Source organism: Mustelus asterias, chromosome 1 (genome assembly GCF_964213995.1).
Source record: "Mustelus asterias chromosome 1, sMusAst1.hap1.1, whole genome shotgun sequence".
Lineage (NCBI taxonomy): Eukaryota > Metazoa > Chordata > Chondrichthyes > Carcharhiniformes > Triakidae > Mustelus > Mustelus asterias.
In genome coordinates, this window is record NC_135801.1 from 60,808,253 (window position 1) to 60,826,408 (window position 18,156).

Sequence of the window (18,156 nt, forward strand, 5' to 3'; positions counted from 1 at the left end):
CAGTGGGGCACCAGAGTGTGCACAGCGTCCTTCACCAGCTGCACACATTTTAGCACATATACTAATGACTGGAATTCAAAAATGTAATGTACGTTATGCAAATTGTCAGATTATACCAAGCTAAGGAATGCAGCTTAGGAACTACAAAATGAACCAGTCAAAATTGCAGGCTAATAGCTTGCGTTGATATAGTACCTTTCACATAATAAAACATCCTGCGATGCCTCATAGGACCACAGCAGATAGAATTTCATATTAATAGTATCTAAGTCAGTTGGTGAAGCAGAAACCAGGACACAGAACTTTTCTTTATTGACTTAGTTCAATCTCAAAGCTGCCTGCTGCCCGCTGTGTACCAGCTATCCCCTATTTATACATGCTCAAAGTACTTCAGTAAAAATATCCTTCACCCGTGTATCCTAATAGTATAATTAACATTAATACAAAGTACTGCACATAGGAAGAAGAAACAAGAAATATAATTACTCAATGTGGTGTTGAAATAATGAAAAGGGAAGGATTGAAGATTCAATGCTCTATTTGTCCATCTACTGTATAGCAGCACTGAACCAGATAGTCAAAACGAGAGAGTAGAAACCTAGCAGAAAGGAAGATGGTTGTTGGAGATCAATCTTAGCTCCAGGACAACTCTGCAGGAGTTCCTCAGGGTAGTGTTCTAGGCCCGATCATCTTCGGCTGCTTCATCAATGACCTTCCCTCTACCATCAGGTCAGAAGCGGGGATGTTCACTGATAATTACACGAATGTTCAGCACCATTCGCGACTCCTCATACTGAAGCAATCCATGTCCAAATGCAGCAAAACCTGGACAATATCCAGCCTTGGGCTGACAAGTGGCAAGCAACGTTTATACCAAATAAGTGCCAGGTAATGGCCATCTCCACCACAGAGAATCTAACCATCACCCCTTGACATTCAACAGCATTATCTTCACTAAATCCCCCATTAGCATTACCCTGGGGATTACCGGTGACCAGAAAATGATCTGGACTAGTAACATAAATACTGTGACTACAAGAGCAGGTCAGGGACGAGGAATTCTGCAGCTGGTAGCTCACCTCCTGACTCCCCAAAGCCTGTCCATCTTAGAAACATAGACAATAGGAGCAGGAGTAGGCCATGCACGCCTGCTCCGCCATTCAAGGTGACCATGGCTGATCCTCTATCTCAGTGCTACACTCCTGCTCTCTTGCCATGCCCCCTGAAGCCTCCCATGTTTACAAGGCACAAGTCAGGAGTGTGATGGAATATTCTCCACTTGCCTGGATGGGTGCAGCTCCAACAATACTTAAGAAGCTTGACACCATCCAGGACAAAGCAGCCCGCTTGATTGTCACCCCATCCACAAATATTACTCCCTCTACTACCAACGCACTGTGGCAGCAATGTGTATCATCTACATAATGCACTGCAGGAACTCACCAAAGCTCCTTAGACAGCATCTTCCAAACCCACGACTAACTACTAGCTGGAAGGACAAGTGCAGCAGATACATGGGAACACCACCGCCTGTAAGTTCCTCTCCAAGCCAATCACCATCCTCACTTAAGAAGAATATTGGCATTCCTTCACTGTCGCTGGGTCAAAATCCTGGAACACCCTCCCTAGCAGCACTGTGGATGTACCGACACCACATGGACTGCAGCTGCCCAAGAAGGCAGCTCACCACCACCTTCTTAGGGGCAACGAGAGAGGGCAATAAATGCTGGCTTAGCCAGCGATGCCCGCATCCCAAGAAAGAAGGAAACAAAAAAATGAAATTATGTTAAAACTGGAAGACAACTGGCTAGATCACACATGGAGAAGTGCCCAGCTCTGATCATCGTGGGTATAGTGAGGTTTGAGCTGGGTTATTGAGAGATGTTTTTCTTAAATCACCAAATCAGCCTCGTGAGTCACTGAGGCCATAGCAGGCACTTTCTTGTTCCGAATAGGCAATCTGTTGCACCGTATTATTATAAGGAATTCACTTTGCGTGTATCCTAGTTAGGATTAAAAGCTGTAGCAACCCGAGATCCGGGCTCAGTGACAAAGATTTTCTTCAAATTTGAAGTGGGTTTGCTGAGGCACTTTGCCCAACTTCTGGCAACAGAACTAAATTTGGATCAAGTGTTCTAAAGGTGCTTTCCTACAGTTTGATGTTTCCGAAGCATGTCTCATGCAGCAAGCCAAATATAAAACTTCCAGAACCAGTTAAGACAGAGAGCCAACAAGATACGCTAAAAATGGACCTCCTCAGCAGACAGTCCAAGCAGGTCATGGCAGTTTGGGGTTCGGCTTCTTGCCAACTGGGCAGGATTTCAGGCACTTGATGATACAAGTGCGCTATAAAAGCATTTTCAATTTATCTGCATCTTAGAAACCCTTTGAAACTAAAGTGTTAAATTTGCGTTTTCCCATGGGGCTGCATTTACAACATTAGAAAAACACAAAAATCATGCCATTGCGTATCAGGATAGTTACTAATACGCTGGCCACAGTTGATCGCCAATCCTATCGTCAAAGGTATGTAACTCACCTGATGAAGGAGCAGAGCTCCGAAAGCTCGTGATTCCAAATAAACCTGTTGGACTTTAACCTGGTGCTGTGAGACTTCCTACTGTGCTTATCCCTGTCCAATGCCGACATCTCCATTTCAAAGGTATCTAAAGCATGAGGATTTTTGCATTTGACACTGCTGCCTTAATTTCTGATGTTTGTACAGAAAAGCCCCTTAAGCATTTGTCTCACATACCCTTGTAAGAAACTGTGCTTTAAGGCATTTCATGTGACAGTAGATTTATTTATACCGCAAAGAAAAACATCTACTAGAAGTTTTTTGCTCCACATTATTTTAAAGTGGGAAAAGCCAAAATGTAGTAAACATTACTAAAATATATTCATAAAGCTGTTACCAATGACTTAATACATTAGTTGCTTCTGCTGGAATGAAGTTTGTTTTCCCAGTTTTCCTCCAATTTCCTGACAGTAAATTCCAGTAAGCAGCTTAACATCAGTTGGGGTCAGTGATTAGATTTAGGCTATAGTCATTCTGGTCAAAGCTGGAAGTGAAGGAGATTCAAGTCATCAAGTCATTCAAGCTCAAAATGATGTTTGAAGACTCTGAAATGAGACAGGCCCTTCAGGTGAAAGCATTTCAATTCATCCAACTACATAAATTCGAGACTGCTATCAACAAATTTAAATCCATGCCGAGGAGATTTAGTATTCAATGCCATCACAAAACCTGCAGCAATCAGTAACAAGTTAATGCAATAAACAGTATCTAAGTATTTTAATCTGGTTATGAGTTTTGTTCGAAGCATTTACTATGCCATTCCCCCCCCCCCCCCCCCCCCCTTTCTCTTCCCCTATTCCAAACACAAAGATAGATGATCTTCAAAGCTGGGCTTGTAATACTACAATACCTCAGATAATGCTTTAATACATCATGTCAAAAATAAAGTAAATTAAACTGCTTAAGATGCAGCAAAGTTTATTATTGTAACTCAATAGCTGCAAAATTACAGCAACATTTTTCATAACGATGCATGAATTACAATCAGGAAGACCCCTGAAGTTTTTTTTTAAAAAGATGGAGAACCGTGGTCCCTTTAAGGGATGATTCTTTGAGGGCCAGGTGATTGGGCCGGACCCTCTGGAGAGGCCGCGCGGGTGTGCATCCTGGAACGGGAAGGAGCCTCAGTTGGAGCCAGGGGGAAGAGAGTAGACTTGCGTAATAGCTCTGCTTGACCCCTGCCTTGTATACAAGTTAGACTGATAATAAATCGTTAATTGTTGAAGTCACAGCGAGTTACCTCCGACCGTATTACACCTTGTCTAAACAGATGCAGTGGGTGTAGGGCAGCAAGGGTGATTTAAGGAAGAGAAAATTAATCCTTTCCCACATTGGCAAGCATACTTCCTCATGGGTTAATTAATAAGTGACACCGACAGCTGAACTATTCCACTCTGACAGCGATAGTATTTTATTTGAGGAAAGAGAGATCGAGGACTTGGGGAAGGGGAGGAGAGAATAGCGAATCAACAATGACATGGCTTTCCAGGACCACAAGGTCCACGTACTATGGGACCAGAACCTGCAGAAAAATTACGTACATCTACAGTTTACCATTATTATAGACTAGAAATTCCACCAAATAATTGCTTAAGTCAATCCCACCATCACTTACTGGCTTTTAAGCAGCTCCAGGGACCACTGCTGAACAGTTAATTTATGATAGTCCCATCCTTCCATTAAAATCAATAACAATATCAACATTGCTGAATTACTGTCACTTGTGGTTGCCACTTGTATCATTACAGAATGGCACTGGACAGCTCAGAATCAGCAGAATTGGTATCACTCTCATAACAACAGCAAGAAAACCACTGGTGCTCACTGCTATTTATGTATAAATGGTACAGCGACTTCAGGCACCGAGCAGGTGTGCGGTTAAACATGAATATCCAAAAATTGTTGTCCAAGTTGGTGGCTCCACCAGTAAAACACAAAAATGACCGCCCTGACACGCTGTTGAAATGTTTTGAATGGCATGAATTGGTTGTATTTGCATGGTAGAAAAGAACTAAAGAACTAATCTCAAAGAGGTTAAGATGAGTCATTTCAAGTCTGAATGCCCATTTCACAAAGGTGTGTAAACCTAAACATGCAATGGTAAGTCTATCTAATGGAACACACTGTTAGATACTCCTACAGTGAAAATTTGGGTAAGTGTAAAATATTTAAGCCCTCAGCAGGCAGTCTGACGGTAAGGTTACTGAATTGTTCTGATCTTAAATCTCAGTTAAGAAATGAAAGGAGAGTTTGGGCAGCTCAGCACGATGCCGATTTCTTCCCCTTTCCTGTTTAATTTGACTGAACTTGTGAGCTTGTAACCAGTAATGAAATATGGATGGGGATGGGAGAGGGAGCACATACACCACGTTCCACATTGCAAGGTACTGTATTTGATTTGATTTATTGTCACATGTATTGGGATAGTGAAAAATATTGTTTCTTGCATGCTGTCAGACAAAACACACCGTTCATAGAGTACATAGTGGAGAGGGAAAGGAGAGAGTGCAGAATATAGTGTTACAGTCATAGCTAAGGTGTAGAGAAAGATCAACTTAATGCAAGGTAGGTCCATTCAAAAGTCTGATGGCAGTAGGGAAGAAGCTGTGCTTGAGTCAGTTGGTACCTGACCACAGACTTTTGCATCTTTTTCCCGACGGAAGAAGGTGGAAGAGAGAATGTCCTGGGTCCTTAATTATGCTGGCTGCTTTGCCAAGGCAGCGGGAAGCGTAGACGGAGTCAATGGATTGGAGGTTGGTTTGCCTGATGGATTGGGCTACAATCACTTTTCACTGTATAGTAATACATATGACAATAATAAATCAAATCAAATTCACAACCCTTTGTAGAATCTTGTGATCTTGGTCAGAGCAGGAGCCATACCAAGCTGTGATACTTCTGGAAAGGACGCTTTCAATGGTGTATCTACGAAAATTGGTAAGAGTCATAGCAGACATACCAAATTTCCTTAGCCTCCTGAGAAAGTAGAGGCATTGGTGGGGTTTCTTAACTATAGCATTGGCATGGAGGGACCAGGACAGGTTGGTGGTGATCCGGACACCTAAAAACTTGAAGCTTTTGACCATCCTTGTTGATGTAGACATGGGCATGCCCACCACTACGTTTCCTGAAGTCGATGACTATCTCCTTTGTTTTACTGACTTTGAGGGAGAGATTATTGTCGTTACACCATTTCACCAGATTCTCTATCTCTTTCCTGTACTCCATCTCGTCATTATTTGAAATCCGACCCACTACAGTGGTGTCATCAACAAACTTGAAAATGGAGCGGAATTTGGCCACACAGTCATAAGTTTATAAGGAGTATATAAGAAATGAAACACCACACACATAATGAGTAGCTCTTCACTGCCAGACAGGCTGTTTGGTGATAATTAATATCTATCACACTGTTTGAAGACTACTTAAAACTTGAAAATAGACCAGGCATAACTTGCTGCAGCAAGTTTAGTTTGTATCTACCACAAACTGTGTGGAGTTTGTACGTTCTCTCCATGTCTGAAGGGTTTCCTCTGGGTGCTCCGGTTTCCTCCCACAGTCTGAAAGACATGCTGGTTAGGTGCATTGGCCATGCTAAATTCTCCCCCAATGTACCTGAACAGGCACCGGAGTATAGCGACTAGGGGATTTTCACAGTAACTTCTGCCACACAAGATTAGTTTATTTAGCACTAATCACAAGTAGGTTTACATTAACACTTCAATGAAGTTACTGCGAAAATCCCCTAGTCGCTATACTCCGGTGCCTGTTCGAGTACATTAGGGGAGAATTTAGCATGGTCAATGCACCTAACCAGCACATCTTTCGGACTGCGGGGGGAAACCGGAGCACCTGGAGGTAACCCCGCAGACATGGAGAGAACGTACAAACTCCACAGAGTGACTCTAACTGGGGATTGAACCCAGGCCCCTGGTGCTGTGAGGCAGCAGTGCTAAACACTGCGCCACAAATACAGCAACTTCATGACACTCAATGCATTTGAATGGTAAGACGGTATGGGTGATGCTGATTTCGACACCAGTGGCAGAGTGGTACAACTTAGTGTTTTAACCTTGCATCTCCCAACAGGAGAAGTTATTTTCTCCAGTGGAAGAGGCCAGAACGTGGAGACTTCCCCTTACATTAGAGCTAAATTCAATCAGGAGCCACTTCTTCAAAGAAAAGGTTGTGGAAATCTGGCACGCCCTCTCCTAAAGTTACTGAGGCTAAGTCAATTGAAAATTTCAAAGTGTCGATTGATAGATTGTTAGGCGGGGTACTCAGGTTTACAGAACCAAGAGCAAATGGAGTTAACAGGTCCGCAATTACATAACTGAACTGTCGAACAGGCCAACTCCAATACGGTTCAGGTGGATCAGTTCCAGATATCTCTGACGGAGACTGGTACTTACTCTCAGGCAAGCCAAAAGGCAAGGATGGAAAAGCCTTTGAAATGCGTTTATCCATGAAGGTAAAAGTGAAATTTTCAGCAGATTAGCAGCACACTATGTGCCTGTACTGACGAGCAATAGAAAGGTAAGATGGAAGCTCACATTTAGTTTTCCTTTTGCAATGTGCACCTGCCTAGAGGAGAGTGTACAGTTCCTGAGGACAAAGAACAAAACAGCACAGGAACAGGCCCTTTGACCAACCAAGCCTGCGCCTGATGCGCAGTTTCTATCTCTCTGTTCCCCTCACGTTCATGTGTCCATCAAGATATGCCTTGAATGTTGCTAATGTGCCTGTATCCACCACCTCCACCCACAGTTCCCCCAGACATCCACCACCCTCGGTGTGAAAAACTTTCCCCTAAACTTACCCCTTCTCGCCTTAAAGCCCTCTTGTAGTTGGAAAGGCAGAGGTCTTTGCTATAGAAAAATTGAATAAGGCATCTCAAACCACTCCACAAATATCTCGTGATGCCGCCTTTGAGTTCTTCCTACGCAAGTTAAATATTAGCACACGGGAGGGCATTTACTTCCTTGGATGGAGAAGGCGTTCTACCTCCATCATCTGATTTCAAATTTTAGAAAAAAGCTCAAACGTGATTTTTTTAGCTGGATTAAAATTAATGCAGAGTGGAGTGTAAAGTCTCAGAATTCCACCCCCCCAAAAATACATTATATAATAGAAATGAGTTTGGATTGCTTCCTTGTGGATATAGAAATTGAGAGATACGTATTTTAGACATTCAGTCAACAAATACGGATGGTTAGTTTTGCAAAGTTCTGTCAAATTTTAGTTGGAGGGAAGAAAAGTTTGTATAGCTCCATTTGATAAAAAGGTCAATATATATTCTTTATGATAAAGTTAAAAAAGTACCCAATACAAGTGTTGATAAGACAACGTGCTCTTTGAAGTTTCTGAATGATAAACAAGAATGGAAATCCCAGTTTAAAAGGACATGAGACAGTGTCGGACTGAAATGGGGAAATCTTGATGTCCATTTTTCAAGCAATTCCTCTTAAGTTGCATTTAGCATCATAATGCTAACGTAGGAGGCCGTTCAGCCCATTGAGTCTGCAACAACTCTCTGACAAAGTGTTTTAACCAAGCCCTCTCCCTAGCCCTATCCCCGTATCTCCACACATTCACCATGGCTGATCCATCTAACCTACCCATCTTGGGATACTAAGGGACAATTTAGCATGGCCAATCGATCTAACCTGCACACTTTTGGACTGAGAGAGAAACCGAAGCACCCGGAGGAAACCCACTCAGACACGGGGAGAATGTGCAAACTCCACAGAGTGACCTGAAGCTGGAATTGAACCCAGGTCCCTGGCGCTGTGAGGCCATGATGTGGAGATGCCGGCGTTGGACTGGGATAAGCACAGTAAGTAGTCTCACAACACCAGGTTAAGGTCCAACAGGTTTATGCTGCCTCGCTGTGAGGCAGCGGCACTAACCACTTCTCCTTCGAGACTTCACACAGGAAACACTTGCAGTTTTAGTTAACTGCACTGATCTTAATCTATGTTGGTGTATATTAAAATGCTTCAAAAGTCTGAGCACGAAGCTGCTGGAATTGGAGACAGGCCGATGCAGATATCCATAGTACATATTTGGTGCATTAGTGAACATGATGCCTGCTGGATATTCTACACTGTGATTACAATGACGGCTGTTTGCACTATCCAGTCCCCTCCCTGACAAAGACATTTCACGTGTAAAGAAAGATGGACTCCCTCAAAACTGATTCTCAAATTACTGACAGGAGGTACGGATGTTCATACATTCAACTTTGACGCTTAAGAGGAAATAAGTTTCTTTTAGTAAAGCTGCCACTTGAAACCCAAATGGAGCTGCTTGTGGTGTTGGGGGGACTGTGAAAATGTGAAGTACACGGGGTTGTTTTTCTCACACAGTCTGGAAATGTTGTTTTAATTCAGCTCAGGCACACCAACCCAGCTGCGCCTCAATGTGTCAGTAACAGTTCAGAAGTTAGCAGCTTGTTAACTTGCTCCCTGCCAGAGAGAGAGAGCCAGATAGCTCCAGCAATGATAGGGACAGACTGGAGAATCTCTCCGCTTTCTCCACTGTACCCCTTAGGCTGTGTGTGTCTCTATAGTAGTTGTGATGTGGAGATGCCGGCGTTGGACTGGGGTAAACACAGTAAGAGGTCTCACAACACCATGAGGGACTTTGTCAAATGCCTTACTGAAATCCATATAGACAACATCCACGGCCCTTCCTTCGTCAACCGTTTTTGTCACTTCCTCAAAAAACTCCACCAAATTTGTAAGGCACGACCTCCCTCTTACAAAACCATGCTGTCTGTCACTAATGAGATTTTTCCATTCTAAATGCGCATACATCCTGTCTCTAAGAATCCTCTCCAACAACTTCCCTACCCCGGACGTTAAGCTCACTGGCCTATAATTACCCGGGTTATCCCTGCTACCCTTCTTAAATCACGGTACCACATTCGCTATCCTCCAATCCTCAGGGACCTCACCTGTGTCCAACGAAGAGACAAAGATTTCTGTCAGAGGCCCAGCAATTACATCTCTCGTCTCCCTGAGCAGTCTAGGATAGATGCCATCAGGCCCTGGGGATTTGTCAGTTTTAATGTTACCTAAACAACTTAACACTTCCTCCCTTGTAATGGAGATTCTCTCTAACGGGTCAACACCTCCCTCTGAGACACTCCCAGTCAACAAGTCCCTCTCCTTTGTGAATACCGATGCAAAGTATTCATTTAGGATCTCCCCTATTCCCTTGGGTTCTAAGCATAATTCCCCTCCTTTGTCCCTGAGAGGTCCGACTTTTTCCCTGACAACTCTTTTGTTCGGTGATAAAGAAGGACTGTAAGAAAAGGGATAACGAGCCGTGGATAACGAAGGAAATTAAGGAGAGTATTAAATTAAAGACCGATGCGTACAGAGTGGCCAAAAATAGTGGAGAATCGGAAGATTGGGAAAACTTTAAGAAACAACAAAGAACAACTAAGAAAGCGGGAAAGAAAGGAAAGATAGGTTATGAAGCTAGGCTAGCTCTAAATATAAAAAATGATAGTAAAAGCTTTTACAAATATATAAAAAGGAATAGAGTGGCAAGAGTGAATGTTGGACCCTTGGAGGACGAGAGGGGGGATTTAATAGTGGGAAATGAGGAAATGGCTGAAACTTTAAATAAGTTTTTTGTGTCGGTCTTCACGGTGGAAGACACAAATAGTTTACCGAATATTAATGATAGAGGGTTGGTAGGAGGAGAGGTACTCAATACAATTAATGTTACCAGGGAGGCAGTGCTTGGTAGACTAACGGGACTGAAGGTGGACAAGTCCCCGGGCCCGGATGGAATACATCCTAGGGTACCGAAAGAAATGTCAGAGGTAATAGCAGATGCGTTAGTGGTTATTTATCAAAATTCGTTGGATTCTGGGGTAGTGCCGACGGATTGGAAAACGGCTAATGTTACGCCACTGTTTAAAAAAGGAAATAGACAAAAGGCGGGTAACTACAGGCCGGTTAGCTTAATGTCTGTAGTTGGGAAAATGCTGGAATCCATCATTAAAGAGGAAATAGCAGGCCACCTGGATAAGAATGGTTCGATTAAGCAGACGCAGCATGGATTCATGAGGGGAAAGTCGTGCTTGACGAACTTGTTGGATTTTTATGAAGATGTGACCAGTGCGGTTGACGGAGGGGAACCGGTGGATGCGGTGTTTTTGGATTTCCAAAAGGCGTTTGATAAGGTGCCTCACAAAAGGTTGCTGAAGAAGATTGGGTCACACGGAGTTGGGGGTAGGGTGTTAGCGTGGATTGGGGATTGGCTATCCGACAGGAAGCAGAGAATCGGAATAAATGGGTGCTTTTCTGGTTGGCAGATGGTAACAAGTGGCGTGCCGCAGGGATCGATACTGGGGCCTCAACTATTTACCATTTATATAGATGATCTGGAGGAGGGGACTGAGTGTAGGGTAACAAAGTTTGCAGACGACACAAAGATGAGTGGAAAAGTGAATCGTAGAAGGTCTGCAGAGAGATTTGGACAGGCTGAGTGAGTGGGCGAGGATCTGGCAGATGGAGTATAACGTTGACAAATGCGAGGTTATTCACTTTGGAGGAAATAATAGCAAATTGGATTATCTAAATGGAAAAAAATTACAACATGCTACGGTGCAAAGGGACCTGGGGGTCCTTGTGCATGAGATGCAAAAATCCAGTCTGCAGGCACAACAGGTGATCAAGAAGGCAAATGGGATGTTGGCCTATATTGCAAGGGGGATAGAATATAAAAGCAGAGATGTCTTGCTGCATCTGTACAGGGCATTGGTGAGGCCGCAGCTGGAATACTGTGTGCAGTATTGGTCCCCTTATTTGCAGGAGGATATATTGGCCTTGGAGGGAGTGCAGAGAAGGTTCACCAGGTTGGTACCAGAGATGAGGAGTGTTGATTATGAGGAGAGACTGAGCAGATTGGGTTTGTACTCGTTGGAATTTAGAAGGCTGAGGGGGGATCTTATAGAGACCTATAAGATAATGAAGGGGCTGGATAGGGTAGAGTTGGAGAGATTCTTTCCACTTAGAAAGGAAGCTAGAACTAGAGGGCACAGCCTCAAAATAAAGGGGGTTCAGTTTAGGACAGAGTTGAAGCTCATAGAAGCTCATAGAAACCCTACAGTACAGAAAGAGGCCATTCGGCCCATCGAGTCTGCACCGACCACAATCCCACCCAGGCCCTACGCCCATATCCCTCCATATTTTACCCACTAATCCCTCTAACCTACACATCTCAGGACACTAAGGGGCAATTTTAGCATGGCCAATCAACCTCACCCGCACATCTTTGGACTGTGGGAGGAAACCCACGCAGACATGAGGAGAATGTGCAAACTCCACACAGACAGTGACCCAAGCCGGGAATCGAACCCAGGTCCCTGGAGCTGTGAAGCAGCAGTGCTAACCACTGTGCTACCGTGCCGCCCGTTTTTCTCTGTTAACTCCGTTTTTCTCTCCATAGAGAGCATTTGCTGAGCATTTCCAGCACTTTATTTTTAAACCAGATTACCTGTACTTCAAAATCAAATCTCCAAGAATTCACACAACCTTATTTGAAAGAAGATATACAAGTCAATTTTACCCATTCAATAGGAGAGATAAACATTATAGATTGCTTTTCCATTTCTGTGTTGCACCATCTTTGGTTAATTTTCCTTCTTTTCCCAACTTTTTCAGGTGGTGGATAAGATTAACTTCAGCTGCATGATGCAAGTGCGCTGGAGTATCCTTATAAATACTTTTAACAAGTTCCATTGGGGTGAAATACTTCTCCGAATGCTCCTGAAAAACCTTGAGGAGGAACTTCTTCTCTCAGAGGATGGTGAATCTCTGGAATTCTCTGCCCACTGAAGTGGTGGAGGCTACTTCGTTGAATATGTTTAAATCACGGATAGATGGATTCCTGATCGGTAAGGGAATTAGGGGTTATGGGGATCAGGCGGGTAAATGGAACTGATCCACTTCAGATCAGCCACGATCTTATTGAATGGCGGGGCAGACTCGAGGGGCTAGATGGCCTACTCCTGCTCCTATTTCTTATGTTATGTTCCTAACATATGAATAAAATGCCTTAGGATTCTCCTTAATCCTGTCTGCCAAGAACATTTCTTGACCTCTTTTTGCCCTTCTAACTCCCCGTTTGAGTTCTTTCCTACTCTCTCTGTATTCCTCCAGAGCTCCATCTGTTTTCAGTTGCCTGGACCTAACATACGCCTCTCTTTTCTTTTTGACCAGATCCTCAATTTCCCTGGTTATCCACGGCTCTCGAATTCTACCTTTCCTCTCCTTCCTTTTTACAGGCACATGCCTGTCCTGTAGCCCTAACAACTGTTCCTTAAAAGACTCCCACATGCCAGACGTGGACTTACCCCCGAACAGCCTCTCCCAATCAACGGCCACCAATTCCTGCCTAATCCGGCTATAGTTAGCCTTCCCCCAATTTAGCACCCTAACCTTAGGACAACACTCATCCTTGTCCATTACTATCCTAAAATTAACAGAGTTGTGGTCACTATTTGCCACATGTTCCCCGACCTAAACTTTGATGACCTGACCGGGCTCATTTCCCAGGACTAGATCCAGTATATCCCCCTCTCTAGTTGGGCTATCCACATACTGTTCCAAAGAACCTTCCAGTAGGCATTTTACAAATTCCTCCCCGTCCAGACCCCCAGCCCTAAGCACTTCCCAGTCTATACCAGGGAAATTGAAGTCTCCCACTACAACAACCCTATTTTTTCTGCACATATCCAGAATCTCCTGACATATCTGTTCCTCCACTCCCCATGGGCTGTTGGGTGGCCTGTAGTATACGTAGCCTGTAGAGAGAGAGAGGCCTGAGAGAGAGAGAGAGCACGGGGACACAGGCAGAGAGAGAGAGAGAGCACAGGGACACAGGCAGAGAGAGAGCACGGGGACACAGGCAGAGAGAGAGCACAGGGACACAGGCAGAGAGAGAGAGGCCTGCTCTCTCTCTCTCCCTCAGCCTGTGTCCCCGTGCTCCCTCTCTCTCCCTCAGCCTGTGTCCCTGTGCTCCCTCCCTCTCCCTCAGCTCGTGTCCCCGTGCTCTCTCTCTCTCTGCCTGTGTCCGTGTGCTCTCTCTCTCTGTGCCTGTGTCCGTGTGCTCTCTCTCTCTCTGTGCCTGTGTCCGTGTGCTCTCTCTCTCTGTGCCTGTGTCCGTGTGCTCTCTCTCTCTGTGCCTGTGTCCGTGTGCTCTCTCTCTCTGTGCCTGTGTCCGTGTGCTCTCTCTCTCTGTGCCTGTGTCCCCGTGCTCTCTCTCTCTGTGCCTGTGTCCCCGTGCTCTCTCTCTCTGTGCCTGTGTCCCTGTGCACTCTCTCTCTCTCTGTGCCTGTGTCTCTGTGCTCTCTCTCTCTGCCTGTGTCTCTGTGCTCTCTCTCTCTCTGCCTGTGTCTCTGTGCTCTCTCTCTGCCTGTGTTTCTGTGCTCTCTCTCTCTCTCTCAGCCTGTGTCCCCATGCTCTCTCTCTCTCTGCCTGTGTCCCTGTGCTCTCTCTCTCTCCCTGTGGTCTCTGTGCTCTCTCTCTCTCTCTCTGCCTGTGTCTCTGTGCTCTCTCTGCCTGTGTCTCAGTGCTCTCTCTCTCTCTGCCTGTGTCTCAGTGCTCTCTCTCTCTCTCCGCCTGTGTCCCCGTACTCTCTCTCTCTGCCTGTGTCCCTGTGCTCTCTCTCTCTGAGCCTGTGTTGCTGTGCTCTCTCTCTCTCTGAGCTTGTGGCCCTGTGCTCTCTCTCTCTGAGCTTGTGGCCCTGTGCTCTCTCTCTTTCTCTGCCTGTGTCCCTGAGCGCTCTCTCTCTCTCTGCCTGTGTCCCTGAGCTCTCTCTCTCTGCCAGTGTCTCTGTGCTCTCTCTCTCTGCCTGTGTCCCTGTGCTCTCTCTCTCTCTCAGCCTGTGTCCCCGTGCTCTCTCTCTCTCTCTCAGCCTGTGTCCCTGTGCTCTCTCTCTCTCAGCCTGTGTCCCTGTGCTCTCTCTCTCTCAGCCTGTGTCCCTGTGCTCTCTCTCTCTCAGCCTGTGTCCCTGTGCTCTCTCTCTCTCAGCCTGTGTCCCTGTGCTCTCTCTCTCAGCCTGTGTCCCTGTGCTCTCTCTTTCTCTGTCTGTGTCCCTGAGCTCTCTCTCTCTGCCTGTGTCCCTGAGCTCTCTCTCTCTGCCTGTGTCTCTGTGCTCTCTCTTTCTCTGCCTGTGTCCCTGAGCGCTCTCTCTCCCTCTGCCTGTGTCCCTGAGCTCTCTCTCTCTGCCTGTGTCTCTGTGCTCTCTCTCTCTCTCAGCCTGTGTCCCTGTGCTCTCTCTCTCTCTCAGCCTGTGTCCCCGTGCTCTCTCTCTCTCTCAGCCTGTGTCCCTGTGCTCTCTCTCTCTCTGCCTGTGTCCCTGTGCTCTCTCTCTCTCTGCGCCTGTGTCGCTGTGCTCTCTCTCTCTGACCCTGTGTCCCTGTGCTCTCTCTCTGCCTGTGTCCCTGAGCTCTCTCTCTGCCTGTGTCCCTGAGCTCTCTCTCTGCCTGTGTCCCTGAGCTCTCTGCCTGTGTCCCTGAGCTCTCTCTCTCTCTGCCTGTGTCCTTGAGCTCTCTCTCTCTCTGCCTGTGTCCCTGTGCTCTCTCTCTGCCTGTGTCCCTGTGCTCTCTCTCTGCCTGTGTCCCTGTGCTCTCTCTCTGCCTGTGTCCCTGTGCTCTCTCTCTCTGCCTGTGTCCCTGTGCTCTCTCTCTCTGCCTGTGTCCCTGTGCTCTCTCTCTCTGCCTGTGTCCCTGTGCTCTCTCTCTCTGCCTGTGTCCCTGTGCTCTCTCTCTCTGCCTGTGTCCCTGTGCTCTCTCTCTCTGCCTGTGTCTCTGTGCTCTCTCTCTCTGCCTGTGTCCCTGTGCTCTCTCTCTGAGCCTGTGTCGCTGTGCTCTCTCTCTCTCTCTGCCTGTGTCCGTGCTCTCTCTCTCTCTGCCTGTGTCCGTGCTCTCTCTCTCTCTCTCTGCCTGTGTCCGTGCTCTCTCTCTCTCTCTGCCTGTGTCCGTGCTCTCTCTCTCTGCATGTGTCTCTGTGCTCTCTCTGCCTGTGTCCCTGTGCTCTCTCTCTGCCTGTGTCCGTGCTCTCTCTCTCTCTGCCTGTGTCCGTGCTCTCTCTCTCTCTGCCTGTGTCTCTGTGCTCTCTCTGCCTGTGTCCCTGTGCTCTCTCTCCCTCTCTGCCTGTGTCCCTGTGCTCTCTCTCTCTGCCTGTGTCTCTGTGCTCTCTCTCTCTGCCTGTGTCTCTGTGCTCTCTCTCTGAGCCTGTGTCGCTGTGCTCTCTCTCTCTCTGCCTGTGTCCCTGTGCTCTCTCTCTGCCTGTGTCTCTGTGCTCTCTCTCTGCCTCTGTCCCTGAGCTCTCTCTCTCTCTGCCTCTGTCCCTGAGCTCTCTCTCTCTCTGCCTCTGTCCCTGAGCTCTCTCTCTGCCTGTGTCCCTGTGCTCTCTCTCTGCCTGTGTCCCTGTGCTCTCTCTCTGCCTGTGTCCCTGTGCTCTCTCTCTCTGCCTGTGTCCCTGTGCTCTCTCTCTCTGCCTGTGTCCGTGCTCTCTCTCTCTGCCTGTGTCTCTGTGCTCTCTCTGCCTGTGTCTCTGTGCTCTCTCTCTGAGCCTGTGTCGCTGTGCTCTCTCTCTCTCTCTGCCTGTGTCCGTGCTCTCTCTCTCTCTCTGCCTGTGTCCGTGCTCTCTCTCTCTCTCTGCCTGTGTCCGTGCTCTCTCTCTCTCTGCCTGTGTCCGTGCTCTCTCTCTCTCTCTGCCTGTGTCCGTGCTCTCTCTCTCTCTCTGCCTGTGTCCGTGCTCTCTCTCTCTGCATGTGTCTCTGTGCTCTCTCTGCCTGTGTCCCTGTGCTCTCTCTCTGCCTGTGTCGCTGTGCTCTCTCTCTCTCTGCCTGTGTCCGTGCTCTCTCTCTCTCTCTGCCTGTGTCCCTGTGCTCTCTCTCTGCCTGTGTCCCTGTGCTCTCTCTCTCTCTCTGCCTGTGTCCCTGTGCTCTCTCTCTCTGCCTGTGTCTCTGTGCTCTCTCTCTGAGCCTGTGTCGCTGTGCTCTCTCTCTCTCTGCCTGTGTCCCTGTGCTCTCTCTCTGCCTGTGTCTCTGTGCTCTATCTCTGCCTCTGTCCCTGAGCTCTCTCTCTCTCTCTGCCTCTGTCCCTGAGCTCTCTCTCTCTCTCTGCCTCTGTCCCTGTGCTCTCTCTCTCTCTCTGCCTGTGTCCCTGTGCTCTCTCTCTGCCTCTGTCCCTGAGCTCTCTCTCTCTCTGCCTCTGTCCCTGAGCTCTCTCTCTCTCAGCCTCTGTCCCTGAGCTCTCTCTCTCTCTGCCTCTGTCCCTGAGCTCTCTCTCTCTCAGCCTCTGTCCCTGAGCTCAATGTATAAGAGTGAGTGCCCAGGATATTGTGTATTAAACACTGTATCAGAGTGAGTGTGCGGGATATTGTGTATTAAACACTATGTATGAATGAGTGTGCGGGATATGGTACATTAAACACAGTGAGTTAGTGAGTACTCACCGCTGCCCACCGCCGGCTGCCCAGCACAGTCTGCCTGCGGACTGGGAGCCACACATTCAGGACTCCCCGACACAAAGCCATGTCTCTGCCTTCCTGCTGGAGAATTTCCAGTGCGAGAGCTTGTTAACATCCGCCGCTTGCTGTGGCTTCCTCTCTCTTTACTCCTCCTTCCCAGCCCAGCCGCTCCTGTTCATCTCCCTCCTCCCCGGGAACCGGCTCCCGGACACAGCAGCAGCAGCGGGGCTGGAGCTCAGTGCCAGCGAGGCGGGGCCGGAGCTGGAGCTGAGTCTGACTGGGGCAGGGCGACCTCTGCTGCTGCTCTCAGCAAACTCTCTATCCTCACATCCCCACTGCCACCAGGCTTCAGCAGAGAGCTCTCACAATCAGCAGCAGGTTAGATTATAAATAGACAAAGACTGGGGTACAGAGGGACCTGGGTGTCCTTGTGCATGACCACAAAAGGTTAGTCTGCAGCTACAGCAAGTCATTAGGGAGGCAAATGGGTCTTTGTTGCAAGGAGGATAGAATATAAAAGCGGGGAAGTCTTTCTACAGCTGGTGAAGGGGCAGTGCTCCGAAAGCTCCTGATTCCAAATAAACCTGCTGGACTTTAACCTGATGTTGTGAGACTTCTTACTATTGCTACAACTGCACAGGACATTGGTGAGACCGCATCTCGAGTACAGTTCTGGGGGTCACCAAATGATTGAAATTGGAGGCACTTCAGAGAAGGTTCACTGGGGCTGATTCCGAGAATGAAGGGATTGTCTTTATGAGGAAAGATTGAGAAGGTTGTGTCAATACTCAGAGTTTAGAAAAATGAGAGGAAAACACATGAGATTCTGAGCAGACTTGACACAGTAGATGCTGAAAGGATCATTCCTCTTGTGGGGAAGTCTAGAACTAGAGATTTTAAAAATAATGGTCTTCCATTTAAGATGGAGTTGAAGAGGTATTTCTTCTGAGGGTTTATCATCTTTGAAGTTCTCTTCCACAGTGGAAGCTGGGTCATTGAATATATTCAAGATTACATTGGACTAATTTTTTTGACTGACAAAGAAGTCAAGGGAATTTCACAGTAACTTCATTGCAG

General features: G+C 46.9%; 1 protein-coding gene across 1 annotated transcript in view; it reads right to left on the minus strand.

Annotated features, from left to right (window-relative positions):
- LOC144493677 (calcium uniporter protein, mitochondrial-like) overlaps window positions 1-17,305 on the minus strand; it is a 126,753-nt gene extending 109,448 nt beyond the window's left edge. Inside the window, exon 1 of the mRNA XM_078212981.1 lies at window positions 17,065-17,305. Within this exon, the coding sequence (XP_078069107.1) occupies window positions 17,065-17,145 (81 nt within the window). The 5' untranslated portion in view covers window positions 17,146-17,305. The remainder of the gene's footprint in view (window positions 1-17,064) is intronic.
- Window positions 17,306-18,156: the final 851 nt, after the last annotated feature.